General features: G+C 45.0%; 1 protein-coding gene and 1 long non-coding RNA gene across 3 annotated transcripts; one reads left to right on the top strand and one right to left on the bottom strand.

Moving 5' to 3' along the window:
• Positions 1-532: 532 nt before the first annotated feature.
• LOC108893591 (uncharacterized) lies at positions 533-10,208 on the bottom strand. Of its 2 annotated transcripts, none has more exons than XR_001962698.2 (3): positions 10,065-10,208; positions 9,417-9,568; positions 533-1,052 (listed from the first exon to the last, which is right to left on the bottom strand). It is a non-coding gene; the product is annotated as an uncharacterized LOC108893591 (long non-coding RNA). The 2 variants fall into 2 exon arrangements; XR_001962699.2 differs by having other exon boundaries at positions 9,417-9,575; positions 10,069-10,174.
• Positions 10,209-10,276: 68 nt separating this feature from the next.
• stip1 (stress-induced phosphoprotein 1) lies at positions 10,277-17,597 on the top strand. The gene is made up of 14 exons (XM_018691749.2): positions 10,277-10,387; positions 12,883-13,092; positions 13,190-13,331; positions 13,687-13,828; positions 14,144-14,309; positions 14,423-14,549; positions 14,947-15,049; positions 15,576-15,696; positions 15,857-15,953; positions 16,047-16,171; positions 16,291-16,327; positions 16,469-16,572; positions 16,928-17,100; positions 17,219-17,597. Exons 1-14 carry the CDS (start codon positions 10,379-10,381, stop codon positions 17,289-17,291), a joined length of 1,629 nt encoding a protein of 542 aa, XP_018547265.1. The 5' UTR covers positions 10,277-10,378; the 3' UTR covers positions 17,292-17,597.
• The last annotated feature ends 1,536 nt before the right edge of the window (positions 17,598-19,133 follow it).

A 19,133-nucleotide genomic window follows, 5' to 3' on the forward strand; every position in this document is an offset into this window, starting at 1 on the left:
AGACTACAACAGTACCACTGTTACAGTTAAAGTGATGATGAGCTAAAGTTAACATTACATTCTGTATGTGGATTACATTTATTATGGGAACATGTTTGAATATTGTTTAGAATAAAATGACATTATTAGAGGCCACATTCAACACAATAGTGACCAACAATGCAGAACATCCAAAGTGACTTATTACTTGTTTGACTGTTTGACAGGACTCGTTCTGTGTCTTGAGCAACACCACCCTCTTCAGTTACCAGCCAGAAGGATGAGGACCGTCCCGACCTGCACAGAAGAGGTTTTCATTATGTGCTTCTTCTGTGCTGGTGGGTTTGGGAAGCTCCTCACACACACACACACACACACACACACACACACACACACACACACACACACACACACACACACACACACACACACACACACACACACACACACATACACACAGAGGAAGCTTTCACCACCTCTCTGCTCAGAAATCAAGACAGGCAAGAAAGAGACTCACAGTTCAGACTGAATGAGAAAACAGTTCATTCTGAAAAGTATTTAGCTTTGTTACATTCAGTACAGTATGTTACTGTAGATGTATGTATTTATGTTCTTAATAGCACAATATGTATTGTTTTATGTTAAGTATATACAAGACAAATTTCTAATAATACAACCAATATTATTATATTTCATGTATAATTCAGAAATCTAACACATTCTGACCTCTTATATACTTATGAAATTAATATTGTAAAAGTTATTTAATTTGTTTTTCATTTGACTACAATGCATTACTGTTAGTACAACATTGTACAGATTAATTTTGGCTCAGTATTATACATAGTATACATAATTCTTCATATTAATCTGAAAAAATGCTGTGAAAATAATGAAGATATTAACTGTAAATGACAGCAAATTGTGTTTGTAGTAAAGGAAGCAGTTCTGTCATTTTATTTTTTGTGCCTTTATTTTGAAGAGCACTGCTCTTCTTCTTCGTCTACTTCCTGTTGTTGCTGCCGCTAGACTTCCCGCTCCCGATTCGTCGTAATGACCTGCTCCCGTTGTTTCTGTTGGTAAGACATGCAAACAAATTATTTACTTGTTATATTATGTGTAGAAATTTATGAAGGGAATTTTTATTGTGGTTCGCTTCATGTTTTGTGTTGTTTGCATGTCACGTAAGGAATGTCAGTGCGACGTGTATGTGAAGATAGGCTGCTAGCAGGCTGAACACAAACTTAGCGCCCTTGGAAGCAGAAGGAGGTATGGGAAGATTAATGGTGTTCATTGTAAAACAAGTGGTTCATTTCATTTAAAACATAATTTGTGTTAAGTTTAAAAATGTAAACATGTTTCTGTACATTATGTGTGTGTAAATAATATGTACTGTGGTATTTATTATATTTCTGTTCATATAGTTTTCACGGTGTCAGAATGAGAGGAGAAGAAAAGAGGAGAGAAGTAAAGTTGCACCAGTCGAAGCTCTCTGCATTTGTTTGGTTATTCCAAGTGGGCCGCTACATTAACTTTATTCATATCACTCTCTTATATTGTTAAGTTGTTAATAGAGTTAATGTTTGACTGCTTTGATGATGAATTCAATAAAAGAACCACATCTGAAATGATCCTGTGCTCTGTGAGATCACCTACACTCAGTGACGTTGGGTTAACAGAAAGCTGCTTACATACTGAATCACACTGAGGTGTTATCACAGGTAGGTAATATTTGTAGTGGACTGTTTCAGTAATCAGACCAGGGAAGTTTTTCATCCACTGTTTCCACTGATAGTTTGTAAATCAAAACACACAACACTTGACACATAGTCAACTGGTGTTATGCTCTTTTCTCCATGAGCCACCTGCCAAATATTTGATTGAAGTTGAAATTATTACACATGAACATTATGTGTAATATGATGAAACACACAAGCTCTGTTTGAATGCATATGCTATCTGTACAACCTGAAAAAATTGAGGACATGATGGTTTCAGCATGAATACACTGAAATAATGTCAGTGTGAGTCTTTTTTCTTGTGCATGTCATATTGAAGCACGCATAAGCTCGGATGCAGTGCATAATGGGTAATCCTCATGACAAGGTGTCTATGAAGCCATGATGATTGATGTGATGCAGCCATGACATATGTTCTCTGGAGACCTGCATATCTGAATTCATGCTTAAGGGAGGGCACAATGGGTAGATTTGATTGTAGTTGTTAATTTACAACACTGCATTAATGAATGAAAATTATACACAAGTATCCATTGCTGCACCACCAAACGTCAGAGCAGTTTCTTTCCTCAGGTTGCAAGACTACTGAATTCATTCTCCACACTCCCCTCCTTTATTTTTATAAAGTGATTATTTGTTTGTTCCTTCATATAGCTATCATTTTTTGTGAGTAGGATAAAGGGACTATGTTTTAATTATACAACCTTGTATTGCATAATAATTAAATTGAATCTTGAATCTTAAATTCAAAGTGTGCTAAAAGTGTAACTGTTCTGGAAAACATAAAAATGATAAGCCTTTAAAAACATTACTTTGATGATGCAGGAATGGATCCAGTGAGCTCACCTTCAAATCTGATCACATTGGAGGTGATGGTTCCCACAACTCTGCTCTACTTGGACAATATAAAAACACAACTTGCTGCACTGATGTAATTTTACACAAGAGTACACTAAACCACAGCATAACCCTTAAAATCCTGTCAACAACATGTCAGGATTATAAATTCTATTTAAACTGTTTCTTCTGTTGCTTTATCTCTTGGGCTTGATGCAGTTCAGGCCACATTGTCTCTGATTTTCACATTATCAGATATATGACATTCTCAAATAATCCTCAAGAAAAAAAATACATGTGAATTATGACAATGTGAATTTATATGGTAACACGTCAAAGTCAGTATACTAGTCATTGGCACTACTACTCACATTGTGTAAAGTCTTAATTATTTCTCTCTTAATTATTTATCACAGATAAACAGCAGCTGTTAAGTTTGTAATCATTTTAACCCATAGTTAAGGTTGCTTCATCAGTGCTGTCATGATGCGGCAGCTGGGGCCGCATCGGGGTGGGTTCAGGGATTATTTTCTGTTTTGTGTTCTTTTCTCGTTTGCTGCAGGCTGGGAGGCGGAGCCGGAGGTTGAGTTCTGAGTAGCGACGACCAGGCACACCTGCGCAGCCTCCCACACCTGTCTCCACTTTCCCCTCATCACTCTCCCTATTTAACCTGCCCTCTGTTTTCCCTTCCTCGCCAGTTCTTCATAGCAGTGCACCCCTGATGCTGCTAGAAGTTCCAGACTGTCTTCTCCTCCAGCTTCTCCTCCGTTCCTCGTCCCCAGCGTGTTTCCACACCGCTGTGCCTCCCTTGCGTCCCTGGCTGTTTTCTCGTCCTGTCTCTCCTGGGTGCTCTCCCTGTGCTCCAGGTCGCTCACGTGGTCTCTCCTGTGGCGTTCCTCCTGTTCCCCTGGTCCCTGCCTGGTCGTCCTGGCTCTCGAGCTCCAGCCCGTCCTCCCGGCCTCCCTCATCTGCCTTCTACCTGCGCCATTCCTCGGACCCGGCTCTGGTCACGGACCCAGACCCTGCCAGACCCACCGCTCTTTTGGCGGCCTCTTTGTGTTCTTCCCCAGCCCTTTTGGCTCCTTGTTTTCTTTGGACAATAAACGCCCTGGTGAATCTGCATCTTTGAGTCCTCCCTTTTTCAGCGCCAAGGCGCTTCTTAACAGAAGAACTGGCCACAGAATGGACTCAGCGGACAATCTCACCGGGGTGGACCTGAGAGACTTCATCCGGCAGCAGAGCGCTCGTCTCCGCCAGCATGAGCAGGCCCTCTCCCTGCTGCAGGCTGAGAACCAACACCTCCACACGAAGCTCAACGAGCTGTCCGCTGCCGCGGCGGTTCCCTCGGCCGTGGCCACTGCTCCACGCTCCCCTGAACCCCGCCTACCTCACCCCGAGGTCTACGACGGCACCCTGGGGAATTGCCGAGGCTTCCTGCTCCAGTGCCAAAACGTCTTCGCCCTCAAGCCGCTGTGTTATGACACCGAGCACAAAAAGATCAGCTATGTGGTCGGGCTGCTACAGGGACGCGCCCTCGCCTGGGCAGAGGCAGAGGGCTCCCAGAGACCCTGGAGGACTCGCTCCCTCAACGACTTCCTGACTCTGTTCCGAGCGGTGTTCGACTTGCCCGATCACGCTGGCAATGTTGCCCAGCGCCTCCTCGCCCTCTCCCAGGGGACCCGGTCGGTGGCTGCGGAGACCGGGTGGGACGAACCCGCCCTTCGGGGGATCTTTAGCCGGGGACTCGCCGAGCGGCTCAAGGATGAGCTCGCCGCCCGGGACGAGCCGTTGACGCTGGACGCTCTCGTCTCCCTCGCGGTGCGCCTGGACAACCGCCTTCGGGAGAGGCGGAGGGAGAAGCACGCCACCTCCAGCAGCCGGCCGGCTCCACCGGCCCCTCCTCCTCGGCGTCTCCGGTCTTCCACGGCCCCTGGCGGGGAGCGTGGATCATCCCCCGACCCCTGTGAGCCCATGCAGCTGGGCAGGGCACGCCTCACCCCGGAGGAGAGAGAGTCACGGGTCAGGGAAGGTCGGTGTATTTACTCTGGTGCCCCTGGTCATTTCATGTCTGCCTGCCCGGTCCGCCCAAAAGGGCCGGGCTCACCCCTAGTGCCGAGGTTAGTGGTGAGCAATACTATTGGCAAGAATAAATCCCGGTTGGTCCTGCCCCTCACTATTAATTTTGCCCAGTCTTCCTTATCTGTCTCTGCTCTTCTAGACTCCGGAGCTGATGGGAATTTTGTGGAGGCGGCCTCTGTGCGCTATTTCGCATACCCCCCGAACCCCTGGAAGTTTCCCTAGTCGTCACCGCACTTGATGGTCACCGCCTCGCCCACGTCACCCATTGCACTCCCCCTCTAGAAGTTATAGAAGTTATAGTTTCTGGCAATCACCGCGAACACCTCCGTTTTTTTTATCCTCTCCACTTCCTCCACTTCGGTGATCCTGGGGTTCCCTTGGTTCCAGCTCCACAATCCCCACATAGACTGGCGGGGGGGTCGGGTGCTGTGCTGGAGCGCCATGTGTCACGCTGTCTGTTTACAGTCGGCGCTTCCACCGGCACCTGGCGTGACCGCTCCGGTTCCGGATTCCCCCGACCTCAGCTCTGTGCCCCCCGAGTATCACGACCTCGCACCCGTCTTCTGCAAGCACCGCGCCACGTCACTCCCCCCTCACCGTCCGTACGATTGCTCCATTGACCTCCTCCCGGGCGCGTCATTCCCCTCCAGCAAGCTGTACAGCTTGTCGCGGCCCGAGAGGGAGTCAATGGAGCAGTATATCCGAGAGTCGCTCGCCGCGGGTCTCATCCGGCCCTCTTCTTCCCCTCTGGGGGCCGGGTTCTTCTTCGTGGGGAAGAAGGACGGCTCTCTTCGGCCATGCATAGACTACCGGGGTTTGAACCGCATCACCGTGCGCAATAAGTATCCGCTCCCCCTCCTGAATTCGGCCTTATATTTTACTAAACTAGACCTGTGCAACGCATACCATCTGGTCCGAATTCGGGAGGGGGACGAGTGGAAAACGGGGTTTAATACCCCCCTCGGTCACTTCGAGTACCTCGTGATGCCCTTCGGCTTAACCAACGCGCCCGCGGTGTTCCAGCATCTGATTAATGACGTCCTCCGGGACTTCCTCAATCACTTCGTCTTCGTGTACCTTGACGATATCCTCGTGTTTTCCCCCACCCTTGAAGCCCACCAGGTCCATGTTCGCTCTGTCCTCCAGCGACTCCTGGAGAATCAGCTGTATGTAAAAGCTGAGAAGTGCCTCTTCCACTCCACCACCGTCAGCTTCCTGGGGTTCTGTGTGGGGCCAGGACAAATCCTGGCCGACCCCGAGAAGGTTAAGGCGGTGGTGGCGTGGCCCCGCCCCTCCACCCGGCGCAAGCTCCAACAGTTCCTGGGCTTCGCTAACTTTTACCGGAGGTTTATCCGGAACTATAGCCAGCTCGCCTCCCCGCTCACCCAGCTCACCTCTCCTGCTAAGCCCTTTCACTGGTCTCCCCCGGCTGAGGCGGCGTTCGTTAAACTAAAAACTTTATTTTCCACCGCCCCTATCCTGACCCAACCTGATCCCTCTAGACAGTTTATAGTAGAAGTAGACGCCTCAGACTCCGGGGTGGGGGCCGTCCTGTCCCAGCGAGCCGAGGAGGACGGCAAACTCTATCCCTGCGCCTTCTTCTCCCGCCGACTGTCCCCGGCGGAGCGGAACTATGATGTGGGGAACAGAGAGCTCCTGGCGGTTAAGCTGGCACTGGAGGAGTGGCGACACTGGCTGGAGGGGGCGGAACAGTCATTCATAGTGTGGACAGACCACAAAAATCTCTCCTACATCCAGTCCGCCAAGCGGCTCAACTCCCGCCAGGCACGCTGGCAGCTGTTTTTCACCCGTTTTAATTTCACATTGACTTTCAGACCAGGAACCCGCAACGCTAAGCCTGATGCGCTGTCCCGCCAGCACTCTCCCGACGAAGATACGCCCTCTCCAGCCACCATCGTGTCGCCCTTCCGGGTGCTCGGGGCCGTTACCTGGGAACTCCAGAGCCAAATCCAGGAGGGACTCCGCACGGACCCTGACCCAGGTAACGGTCCCCCTAACCGTGCTTTTGTTCCCCAGGGAGTCCGTTCCGCCGTCCTCCAGTGGGCTCACTCCTCCCGCTGGTCCTGCCACCCCGGACTCTCCCAGACCCTGCATCTCCTCCGGCGGTTCTTCTGGTGGCCCACTATTGAAGAGGATGCTCAGCGTTTCGCGGCAGCTTGCTCGGTCTGTGTCCGGGGAAAGACCTCACACCGCCCACCTGCTGGACTCCTGCGCCCCCTGCCCGTGCCCTCCAGACCCTGGTCTCACATAGCCTTGGACTTTATTTCTTTATTTCTATGTCTGGAGGGCCTTCTGCCGGGCGCTGGGAGCCACAGTGAGCCTTTCCTCGGGCTACCATCCCCAGACCAACGGGCAGACCGAGCGGGCTAACCAACACCTCGAGTCCACGCTCAGGTGTGTCTGTGCAGCGGATCCCTCCTCCTGGTCGGAGCAACTTCCCTGGGTTGAATATGCCCACAACACCCACACCTCTGCTGCCACCGGCCTCTCCCCCTTCGAAGCCTCACTAGGTTACCTGCCCCCACTGTTCCCGGCCCAGGAGGAGGAGATAGCGGTCCCGCCCGTTCAGCATCACCTCCGCCGCTGTCGCCGCACCTGACGTCGGACTCGCCAGGCGCTCCTCCGGACCACCGAACAGAACCGTCGGACCGCTGATCGCCACCGGACCCTGGCTCCCCAGTACCAGGTTGGACAGTCAGTGTGGCTGTCCACCAGGAACCTTCCCCTGCAGTCCACCTCCAGGAAACTAGCTCCCCGGTACATCGGCCCTTTCCGCATCCTGGAGGTGGTCAATCCGGTGGCCCTCAAGCTGGACCTTCCCCCCTCCATGAAGGTCCACCCCGTCTTCCATGTGTCCCAGCTCAAGCCCCACCTCGGCGACCCACTGCAACCTCCGGCCCCCGCTCCGCCCCCTCCGCAGATCATCGACGGAGCGCCGGCATATACTATCAACCGCCTCCTTGATGTCCGGCGGAGGGGACGGGGCTTCCAGTACCTGGTGGACTGGGAGGGGTATGGGCCGGAGGAGCGCAGCTGGGTTCCCACCGCTGATATCCTGGATCCGGCATTAATAAGGGAGTTCCACGCCACACACGGCAGCTGGGGCCGCATCGGGGTGGGTTCAGGGATTATTTTCTGTTTTGTGTTCTTTTCTCGTTTGCTGCAGGCTGGGAGGCGGAGCCGGAGGTTGAGTTCTCTGAGTAGCGACGACCAGGCACACCTGCGCAGCCTTCCACACCTGTCTCCACTTCCCCTCATCACTCTCCCTATTTAACCTGCCCTCTGTTTTCCCTTCCTCGCCACTTCTTCATAGCAGTGCACCCCTGATGCTGCTAGAAGTTCCAGGCTGTCTTCTCCTCCAGCTTCTCCTCCGTTCCTCGTCCCCAGCGTGTTTCCACACCGCTGTGCCTCCCTTGCGTCCCTGGCTGTTTCCTCGCCCTGTCTCTCCTGTGTGCTCTCCCTGTGCTCCAGGTCGCTCACGTGGTCTCTCCTGTGGCGTTCCTCCTGTTCCCCTGGTCCCTGCCTGGTCGGCCTCGCTCTCGAGTTCCAGCCCGTCCTCCCGGCCTCCCTCATCTGCCTTCTACCTGCGCCATTCCTCGGACCGAGACCCTGCCAGACCCACCGCTCTTTTGGCGGCCTCTTTGTGTTCTTCCCCAGCCCTTTTGGCTCCTTGTTTTCTTTGGACAATAAACGCCCTGGTGAATCTGCATCTTTGAGTTCTCCCTTTTTCAGCGCCAAGGCGCTTCTTAACAAGTGCCAGTTGACACTAACCAGCTGTGTTGTTGCTAATATCATGTGCAGCTGAATACAGTCCACACCATAAGTATTTGGATAGTTACACATTTTTTGTTCTTAAGACTCTGTGCATCAGCACGTTCAGTTTGAAATGAATTAATGAAGTGCCAACTCTCTACTTTAATTTGAATAGATTTACATCAGTATAGGAAGAACTGTGTGGGAGATAAAACCTTTTAAACACACAGTGCCCACAGTTTAGGGGCTCAAAAGTAATTGGACAGATACACATGAAATTAAACAAAATCATAATTTTTAATATCTATACAGTCAATGACTGCCCTAAGCCTTCAATCCATAGATATCAGCATACGCTTTGTGTCTTTCCCCACGATGCTCTCCCAGGCCTTCACTGCAGCCACCTCCACTTCTTGCTTATCATGGAGTCTCTCTACCTTTGGCCTGGTCTTCAGTGAGAGCAGCTCAGTCAGACTGAGTCCTGGGCCAGTTGAGGATATTCCACCTCTGCAGCCTGAGAAACTCTTTGGGTGCTTTGGCTGAACGTATTTTATAATGTTCATTTTGATTCATTACAGGGACCATAGCCAGGTCTGGCTTAAACATAAGTTGCGAGCACAAGATACTGACACTGTCCAGGGTCTGAACTCTCACACTGCAGTAAAGTAACATAGAGCAACAAACACTGTACTGTCCCTGTGATGCAACAGCTGGGCAAGAAGGACATAAATTCAAAAGGAAATGGGGGGAACAGAAATGAGGAGGTGATGGTTGGACTCAGAAATGTGACACATACATGTTTCGCATTGAGGTTGCACGCTGAAACTGAGAACTGAGACAAAATCAAATCACACAGAACTGTAATCACTGAGGATAATAATTAACATGTCACAAATAACACCAAAAAATTGGCTGAGAAGAACAGATGACAAATTACAAATAACACGCAAAATAGTTTATAAATGATTCATAACATAAATAATATGTAATGAATTGTATAATACTCACTTATTACGTAGAGGGTGGGTCTATGTGACCGCCTCTCTAAATCTGAAGGCCACTCTTTGACTGTGACACACATGGCTTCTCCTGTTTCCTGAGTCTGCAAATCCATGGCAACGGCAGCATGAAGGTCTATTCGGGATGGCCTCTGTTACATCCTAAAAACTATGGATCTTTAGTAAATCAAACCCATTTATTAACCTCACAGGTATACTGTATATGTCCACACTTTTTGTCATACTTACAATATGTCCACATGTATTAAGTTATTGAGCTAGAGTCACTCAGATGTGACATTTTTCTGAGTCTGCCAATGAGAGAGACTGATTTACAAAACCAAAGACCACCCACAGTTATGGGAGTAAACAGTGGGAAGCCTGGTTATAATCCTCACAGGCCACATGCACCTCATTTTGTAAAAGAGACCTTCTGAAAATGTAACATCATATCATAGTCACTGCATATAAATAATAAGTATAATGATGACTGCATACAATAGGATCATATAACTTAATAGGTTCCCATGAAAGCTCATACACTGACTTACAATCTACAGAATATACCAATGAATACATCAAGAGATTATTAGGGTTTAGGTCCTATCTTAACTTCAATGGTCATCTCACATTTACTATGACAAACGTAATGACTGACCTACATATGATATTATTTGCTGCTCAGGTGTTGAGATTTGCCTTCTCACTTCCAGTCTCACCCTCATCTGTCTCCTCTGCACAGATTGAAGAGCATGCAGCACATCTTGTGTAACATAGCTTCGGTTGTTTCCCTCATCTTCTGGAAATTTCAGTGTGTGGGCTATATATTGTCCCTCAGAATACTCTCTCGGGTGAAACGTACATCTGAGCGTTGATTACGGATTTTCTACACCCCAAACTGGCAACCTGAACGTTGTTCAGGGGGAGGCGCTAGTCCGCAGTAGTTTCTGGAAGGAACCTCATGCTTGCACCATGGAGAAAGTGAGTATCCAGCAACTCTTCGCAATTATCATTTTCAAATACAAATATTTAAATAATACCGACGTGTTTCTCTGAGTTACTTTAAGTCTCGTTACAATATTAATCTGGAGGTTATTGTAGTTAGTCACCTCTTTGCACTGGGACTTTTATGTTTGCTAATCAGACAGCTCGCTAGCTTGTTAGCTTAGCGTCAATCCGGTAGTAATGTATGTTATAGCTATTTGGCTCATGTTGTATGATTGGGCTTAATGATGTTACCTAACATGAAACATTTTACCAGCACAAGTCTGCAATGCAGACAACTAAACTTTTAATTCTAAGAGGCGCAAACTTAGCTAGGTTAGCTGTTTTGTCATTTGTGTACGGCTATGGCCAATTTATGGTTGTAGTCGACAAGGTTAGCTAAGTGTTAAGCTAATGTGCAGGACTAAAAATTGTCTCAGCTGCTGCAGGAAGGTTTTTCTGCCTTGGCCATGCCCCGATGTAACAAATCAGTTAATTAACCCCTTTCAAATCACCGGCAAGATTCCTCTAATTAGTAATCCCCGAGTAGGTAAATCACTGTTTAACAGCTAACATTAGCTCGTAGTGTGAATGCTGTCAATAATAGGATGTCGGACAAGTGAGAGTCGTAGTTCCATCCTTTTGTTTAGATGTAGAGTCAGAGGATCGACAGCTTGAACTGCGGCAGTCAGTCGGCAGCACATGCTGCAGGAGTATTTCTGGATCGGCTTCAGCGGCGCCCTCAGTAGCTTGCACTCAGACCGGAGGATCATTCTAGACGCACACGGTGCCGCTGTCATGGCTATAGCCGCAAATTGTCGTCAACTGCCGCGTCCTCTCGAATGTTCTGCGATTGGCCAATTCAAGTATTCATTCATTTTTTTTATTTTGTGTTATTACCGTACTTGAACTGGCCGCTCATCATAACTTATCTGACAAGTTACCGCTCACATTTGATCATAGATAGTCAAAGTAGAACAAAAAACAATGTGTGCATATGTCTCCGAAACAAGACACTTCAGCGACCACCTTTTTTTTTTTTTATAGTGTAACAGCCTCTTTTGTACATCATATAGACTCCATTTTCGTTTTTGGCAGTATGTCTATTGGATTTTGTTTATGGATTACGTGTGCATTCCTGTCCTAAATGTAGAGTGCTAGGTTTTCATAATACCTGAGTGACCTTATCCAAAAGAGAGCATCGTCATCAACAACCAAACTTCTCTTAGATAAATGATCTTACCCATCTCTTGCTTGACTTAATCTGAGAACTTCCCCAAATCAATCTTTGTTTGCCGAAATTTGTGTTAGTATAGAGTATTCTCATAATGATATTGAATACAACAGCCCTGCTTTCTCAATAAATAGCTGCTCACATGGCTTTGGGTCATATTATTTGTGACAGATTTCAATGTTTATATCAGAGTTTTTGTATCAGACAACTGCAAGGATGTACTGAAAATCTGTGTTGGCTGTTGTTTATTGTAATCCCAGCCTACAGCGTCAGAGGAGATTGGGATGTTGCTATGATCTGCCTTGGATTAGGTTGGTGACTGTGGAGGGAAAGCCATGCCAGGCAAAACTCTTTGCCTCCACCTCCTCACCCCACCCCACTCCCAGGATAATCATTGCTGCCCTTCAAGTGTTATCACGTAGTCATCAAATGGAGCTGTAAGAGATGGAGGGTCTCTTTTTAGAACAGAGTGATGCTTCTTTCTGCTCACTGTGCAATTGATTCTGTCACATACTGTAGAGAGACTGTGATAACTTGTCAAACTGGATCAGGCCACCAACAAGTGACAGGGAATGTTGGGAAAACAATCTGTGTGCTCTCATACTTTTTTGCCCTCTCCCTCCCTCTCTTTTAGCATCATCAGTACCCATTACCTTTGTCTGTCTGCACACAGCCTTAGCTAGCAAGCCTGTGAACCATGCTGACTTCTGCATGCACTTGCTGGGAAAACTGTCGGTCAGTTTAAAATACCCTAAGCGACCAAGTTGCTGTTTTGGTCTGAAAAAAAAAGACAGCATTTATTTTTTGCTAAGCACTACCCCCCATGCCACCAAAGGTAATTTTATTTTCAGGCTGATAGAGTAGATCGGAGATGAAAAATTGAATGTGCATAAATAAAATAATGGCACATCACCTCTTTGCATCTCTGCTGGATCTGTCTGACATTTACTCATATGGTACACATTTTATCCTTGGAGTAAACACAAAGTACTGAATCTGTTCAATAAGACAAAGCGTGAAGAGATCAGGTAAAGAAGTGCACAGTAAGTGCTTACATGACACGAACAGCTGAGTGGTTACTCTCTTACTTTTTTCAGTTATGCCAGTGACAGCTGCGAAAGATGTCTTCTAAGACCTATATTAGGGATTGTGTGCATGTGTATTTGTGTAGGAGTGATACAAAATTCAGAACAGTAGAGCTGTAGTATTGAGCAGTTGTCTCTTTCTGCTTCACTGATTGTCTCTCTCTGGCTCATAGGTTTCAGCATTGAAAGACCAGGGCAACAAGGCACTGAGTGCAGGAAATATTGACGAGGCTGTACGGTGCTACACCGAAGCCTTGGCTCTCGACCCTTCAAACCATGTCCTGTTCAGTAACCGCTCAGCTGCCTATGCTAAGAAAGGCAACTATGAGAATGCTCTCCAGGATGCCTGTCAAACCATCAAGATAAAGCCTGACTGGGGAAAGGTGAGATAAAGTTTGTTCTGTCATTATTCTGTTGACGAGACATGTAGTAATTAAAGTTGAGAAGGTGATCTGTAATTATTGAATTTTGATCAACCAGGGCTACTCCCGCAAAGCTGCAGCTTTGGAATTCCTTGGCCGACTGGAGGATGCGAAAGCAACTTACCACGAAGGACTCCGACAAGAGCCAAATAATCAGCAGCTAAAAGAGGGTTTACAGAACATTGAGGCCCGGCTTGCAGGTAGATACTTTACTGAATTTGTAATGTCTTTTGTTCTGCTGAGTGTGGCATTGTGATTTGAAAATTGTGTTTCATTTTTCCTTCCTGTGTGGGTAGAGGCACTAGAGATGGCTGCTGACAGGATCAAAGCAAAATAACATTTTGTTCAAGTTTTCAAAAGAGGAGTAGGCAGTCCACTTGGGTTTTGTTGGATTTCGAGTGTTGTGATTCATTCAATGGACAAGTAGTAGGGGTTACAGAGAACAGAGAGCGTTCGTGAATGTAATTATAGACCAGAGCAGGATAGGTGGATGTTCTGTAAACTTCTTTGTGACCACATCAATGACACTAATAACATTCATTTTTGCTTCACCAGAGAAAACAATGATGAACCCTTTTGCCATGCCCAACTTGTATCAGAAGCTGGAGGGTGATCCTCGGACCCGTGAGTTATTGTCAGATCCCAGCTACAGAGAATTGCTGGAGCAGCTCAGGAACAAACCATCGGAGCTTGGCACGTATGTGCATTGTCAAAAATCTGATATATTTATCATTTTCTGTTATAAGACTAAAGAATTATGTATTTGGGCTGGAATGGAAAAACAAAAAGGATGATGACAGACAGTAGTTACTTTGAGTAGTTTGGTCATTGCCCCAAAAGTCTGGAAAAGTTATGAAAAATATTTTTTGTTCGGTATCAGTACAAGATTGCGTAGTATTTATAGGCCAATGGTCATTTTACATATTTATCCTTAGGGATCATCATAAATCAGAATTATTCAAATTAATTTTACTGTGTTATTAAGAAATGCATTTATTGGACTGTTTTGCAGGAAGCTGCAGGATCCCAGAGTGATGACAACACTCTCTGTGCTGCTGGGACTGAACCTCTCTGAGATGGAGGAAGAAGAGGAACCCACCCCCCCTCCTCCCCCCAAACCCAAAGAGACACAGCCACCTCCACCCAAAGAGGAAGACCTTCCTGAAAACAAGAGAAAGGTAAATTAGTTTAACATACTGTTCACTTTCAATAACTTTTCAGCCTCTTTAGACCCTCTAATGAATCTCTGTTTTTAGTTTTGTTAATCGTCTAATTTACATTTTGTGTACAGGCCTTGAAGGAAAAAGAACTTGGGAATGCTGCATATAAGAATAAGGACTTTGAAACAGCTCTGAAACACTATGAGGAAGCAATCAAACATGACCCCACCAACATGACGTACATTTCTAATCAAGCAGGTACATATTCTTACATGCCAGCCTCATGCATACAAGGTACCTGACCCACAAATATATAGAATTAATTTGGGTTTTAGGATTCTTGGATAGAAAAATCTCCTTTGCCTGTTTTTGTGATTGGTTGTGGTTGTAAAACAGAAGTTGCAGCATTTTAAATGTTGGATGTATAAGTTCCTGCCACTCCTACACTGTGTTGTGATTACCCATGACATATTTTCAAAATGCAAATTGATGTGGGTGTATAGGCTGCTCAGTGAGTCCTTCAGACATATGAAATGCACTGAAATATTGACCTAACAGTCCAAACAGACAGGAGTTTAGCTTAGCGGACAAGACATCTAACTTTTAATTATTGCCTAAAATGTTAACTGTGTACTCCCTTTTGTTATCCCCTTAGCTGTGTACTTTGAAAAGGGAGATTATGAAAAGTGCCGAGAGCTGTGTGAGAAGGCCATTGATGTTGGCAGAGAGAACCGAGAAGACTACAGACAAATTGCAAAGTGAGTTCCAAAGTCGCCTCTTCCTTCTTTTTTTGTTTGTGCTTGAACGTATCTACACATCCTCTGCCCCCACAAGCCAAGAGGGAGACTGGAATTTTTCTTGGATCTTATGGGACACAGAACAAATGTGGGGGCCACAAAATACCACCCCCTTCAAAACAGATTTCAGAGTGATGTGGGGGGAGGGGGTTTCCACATCTTTTTGACTATCTCAAAAGAAAGCCACTTGACAAGCATTTGAAAAGAGAAATCAGCTATGGTGTACAGGAACCACTAGGTGACAGTGTTTCTCTGTTGCTTCACCACAAACTAACCAAATCTAATGTATTGAATTAGGGCACAAACTACCTGTCCATTCAATTCCATTTAGAAAATCTTAATCAAGAGCACAAAGGTGATTTCCCATTCAGAGTTGTTGGTTTTTGTGGTTTTTAGGTGAAAAAAACAAGAATGATGTCAATTGATTTGATGTAATAATGTGTTTTTATCATTTAGAATTTATCATTATCCTCCTGCTCTGTTTCAGGGCCTTGGCTAGGATTGGCAACTCGTACTTCAAGCAGGAAAAATACAAAGAAGCAGTTCAGTATTTCAACAAGAGTTTGACGGAGCATCGTACCCCTGATGTCTTGAAGAAGTGTCAGCAGGTGCAGTGCCATCTCTTATTCCCTTCAGTTACAGTATTCTTTTATCCAGACTTTTAAGTTTCTAATTGTTATTTTTTTCCAATTTGTCAGACTTACATTTTCTTTAACTGTCTGTGTGTAAGTGTGTATTTCACCTTGATGCCTGTAATTGCTTCTACAGGCAGAGAAGATACTGAAGGAGCAGGAGAAACAAGCCTACATCAACCCAGAATTAGCCCTCGAAGAGAAGAACAAGGGCAACGACGCCTTCCAGAAAGGTGGATGTAGTTGTAGTGCTCATTGGTTGACTGTCAATTGGTTCTAATTTTGTCAAGATGTAAGAAGCTGAACTTATCTTTTCCTCCCTGCAGGAGATTACCCCTTAGCCATGAAACATTACACAGAGGCCATCAAGAGAAACCCTAATGATGCCAAACTCTTCAGTAACAGAGCTGCCTGCTACACGAAGCTATTGGAGTTTCAGCTTGCTCTGAAGGTACCTCCTTACCTCAGCACCTACATGAATCAGTTATTGAGATTCTGAAATGACAAAAATAAATGCCATTTTATTTTATAGCAAGTTAAAAATGACCTCCTTGATCTTTTTTTCATTAGGATTGTGAAGAGTGCATCAAACTTGAGCCCACCTTCAGTGAGTTGAAAACCTTTAATTAACTACTACTACTATTTTGAATAATGGTGAAAATGGAATTTTATTGAAAATGCTTACTAAAGTCTACATTCATGACAAATCATCCTGATTTTACAACTAATTTAACATATCTGCCGGCAGTCAAAGGCTACACGCGTAAAGGAGCGGCTTTGGAGGCCATGAAAGATTATTCTAAAGCTATGGATGCATACCAGAAGGCTCTGGAGCTTGACTCTTCCTCAAAGGTATTTTACAGGTTACTACAATGTTCAGAAAAGTCTAGAAATGAAAGGAGAACATCTGGAAAATCCCAGGCATTTCAAACTTTAGATATAAGACAAATGCAAATCAAAAAAGTAGTTTTGTCTTTTTTTTTAATCTTTCAGTATTTATAAGGTACATGACATGGTAGTTATGAATCATTATTATTTGTGTTGCTCAGGGGAAGATGATAATCAGAGTAAAATCCGACCAAATACTGAGAACCAAAATCTACCAAACAAATCAAGAAGTTTGGAACAGTATGATGTTTTGAAATACTTAAATTCTTAAACTGTAGTTAATGATTCATCATTCATCCTGTGTCTTCTCCTCTTTCAGGAAGCCACAGAGGGCATGCAGCGCTGTATGGTCAGTCAGGCCATGAGGAATGACAGCCCTGAGGAAGTGAAGAAAAGGGCTATGGCTGATCCTGAGGTGCAGCAGATTATGAGTGACCCAGCCATGCGCATGATTCTTGAGCAAATGCAGAAGGACCCTCAGGCTCTCAGCGAGTAAGTTTATCAACTTTTGTGTCACTTTATGTCTCTGTTTTGAGTTATTGTTGTGTAGATAAGCAGTATTCTACAGAGATGCATGAAAAATGTAATGTATTTTTTTCCTGTTCCTCAGCCACTTGAAGAATCCAGTTATTGCTCAGAAGATTCAGAAACTCATTGATGTTGGACTGATAGCCATTCGTTGATGAGAGGCAAGAGCCAGATGTGTGAAGAAAATTCCAAGATTACAGCGGAACAACATGCAAAACCCTCCAAAATATTACATCCTCTTTTCTTGCCTTCAAATTCAAAATTATATTGTCCTTGGTCTCACTGAGACTATGTGTGTATGTTATGTTTTTTAAAATTTCACAACTTTTACATTGTATCTAAGAAAGCATCTTGTTGTCATCTGAAAAACTTCAGGACTCCAGAAATCATCTCTGAAAAATCTAGATTCATGTGTACAGATGCTCAAATACATCTTAAAATAAACATCACAATGCAGTGCACCAGTATGTTCAGTGTTTAAAGGGGAAATCCACCCTAAAACAAGTCACATATTCCTATCACTTCATGGAAGTGGTTTAAGGAAATGAAACAATTGACTAGTTGTCAACACTAGTTATCTAAACTGTTGTGTTGTCCTCTTTAAGGCCCAACTAAACATGGTGCTTTATAGTTTAGGTGTCAAATTTGATTTCCTCAGTGTTTCCTCTCTTTTTATCATCTCTCACACCCTCAGGTGCAAAGCTGAATCTGTCCTATCTACTGGCCACACATATGCAGGTTGTGAATCTTAAACATGCTAGATATTTTTTAATACTTATCTGAAGTATTTGACATTTGTTTTAAACCTCATTGTCTGGTTGATATTATTTGTGTACAGCTCATATCAGGAAATAATAGTGTGCTTCCTTGATTGCGGTGGAGAGAGGATGGATATAGACAAATTAAAGCTGGGACCGGAAGAACACTATTCATTTACTTTAAGAGTCCAGGGATATTTTACCATGATATATTTAAGGTTGATCCTTAACAGTGTATTAAATAAGTTCATATAGCAATTTAAGCAACCATGTTTTTATTTCTGTTAGTCAACAATGAAAAGCTTGGAGTCAAAGCTCTTGTGCCAGGTGAAATATCAGCAAGACTGTCACAAGAATGCAGTTGATAATGTGCTGCTCTGTGAGCAAGAGCATAATGAGTTCACCTAGCAGAGCACTCCTCGCTCAGTGCTGTGATTTGGGGATCAGGTTTTAACTTTGTCAAGGGGGCATGTTGATAATTAAAAGTAAGTAAATACATTTTTCTGGTCTCAAAATTTGCTTCTCCAAACCTGAAACAAGAGGGCACGTATAGAAAATGTGAAAACTTCTGGCCTGAATATTCAAAGGTAATAGGAATAATGTGATCGTTAAAGGGTGGATTTACCTTTTCTAAACTGGCAACTATGGGTTAAGTAAAGGGATCCACAGTTATTTCACCTCATGAAGGGTCTTTAATGTTTATCAGCTCCTCTCAAAGAATACTGAGGCCACAGTCTATCTCTCACTCCTTATGTGTATTTCACTCAGCTCTCTCTGATTTAAATTGTAATGCCCTGTCATCTGTTGGCTTCAGACATGGTGATGGTAGTTGTCCTCCCACAGCAGCAGACTGCTCAGCTTCTATTTCCAGAGAGGAAACATATATATTCATGAGTGTTAATATTGCTATTGATCATTAGGCCACATGTGGCTTCAGATACCTCAAAGTCACCACATTGTCATAGTGTCACTGTGCTATGGTTTCCATGAGGGACTCAAATATGTTAGAAATAACATGTAACACCTTTTGTCTTCACATTTCCAAAGTAGAATGACTATATCAGGAATTATCTGCAACCTGTGGCACACAACACAACAGAAATGGGGGTGTGGACATCTTTACCATCACAGTCCAATTGTAATCATAAATTACATGCAACGAATATGTAACTCTCACATGACGTAAGAGAAACTGTCCCAAGACATGTAATGTACTCATGGACATCAGCTGTACTGTGA

This window comes from Lates calcarifer, linkage group LG20, assembly GCF_001640805.2.
Source record: "Lates calcarifer isolate ASB-BC8 linkage group LG20, TLL_Latcal_v3, whole genome shotgun sequence".
NCBI classification, from domain to species: Eukaryota; Metazoa; Chordata; class Actinopteri; family Centropomidae; genus Lates; species Lates calcarifer.

What these genes read in the sequence shown, in the direction of transcription:
- stip1 (XM_018691749.2), top strand. An exon ending in TAAAGCCTGACTGGGGAAAG is followed by an intron (nt 13,093 to 13,189) that starts GTGAGATAAAGT and finishes TTGATCAACCAG; the next exon opens with GGCTACTCCCGCAAAGCTGC. An exon ending in CAAACTTGAGCCCACCTTCA is followed by an intron (nt 16,328 to 16,468) that starts GTGAGTTGAAAA and finishes ATCTGCCGGCAG; the next exon opens with TCAAAGGCTACACGCGTAAA.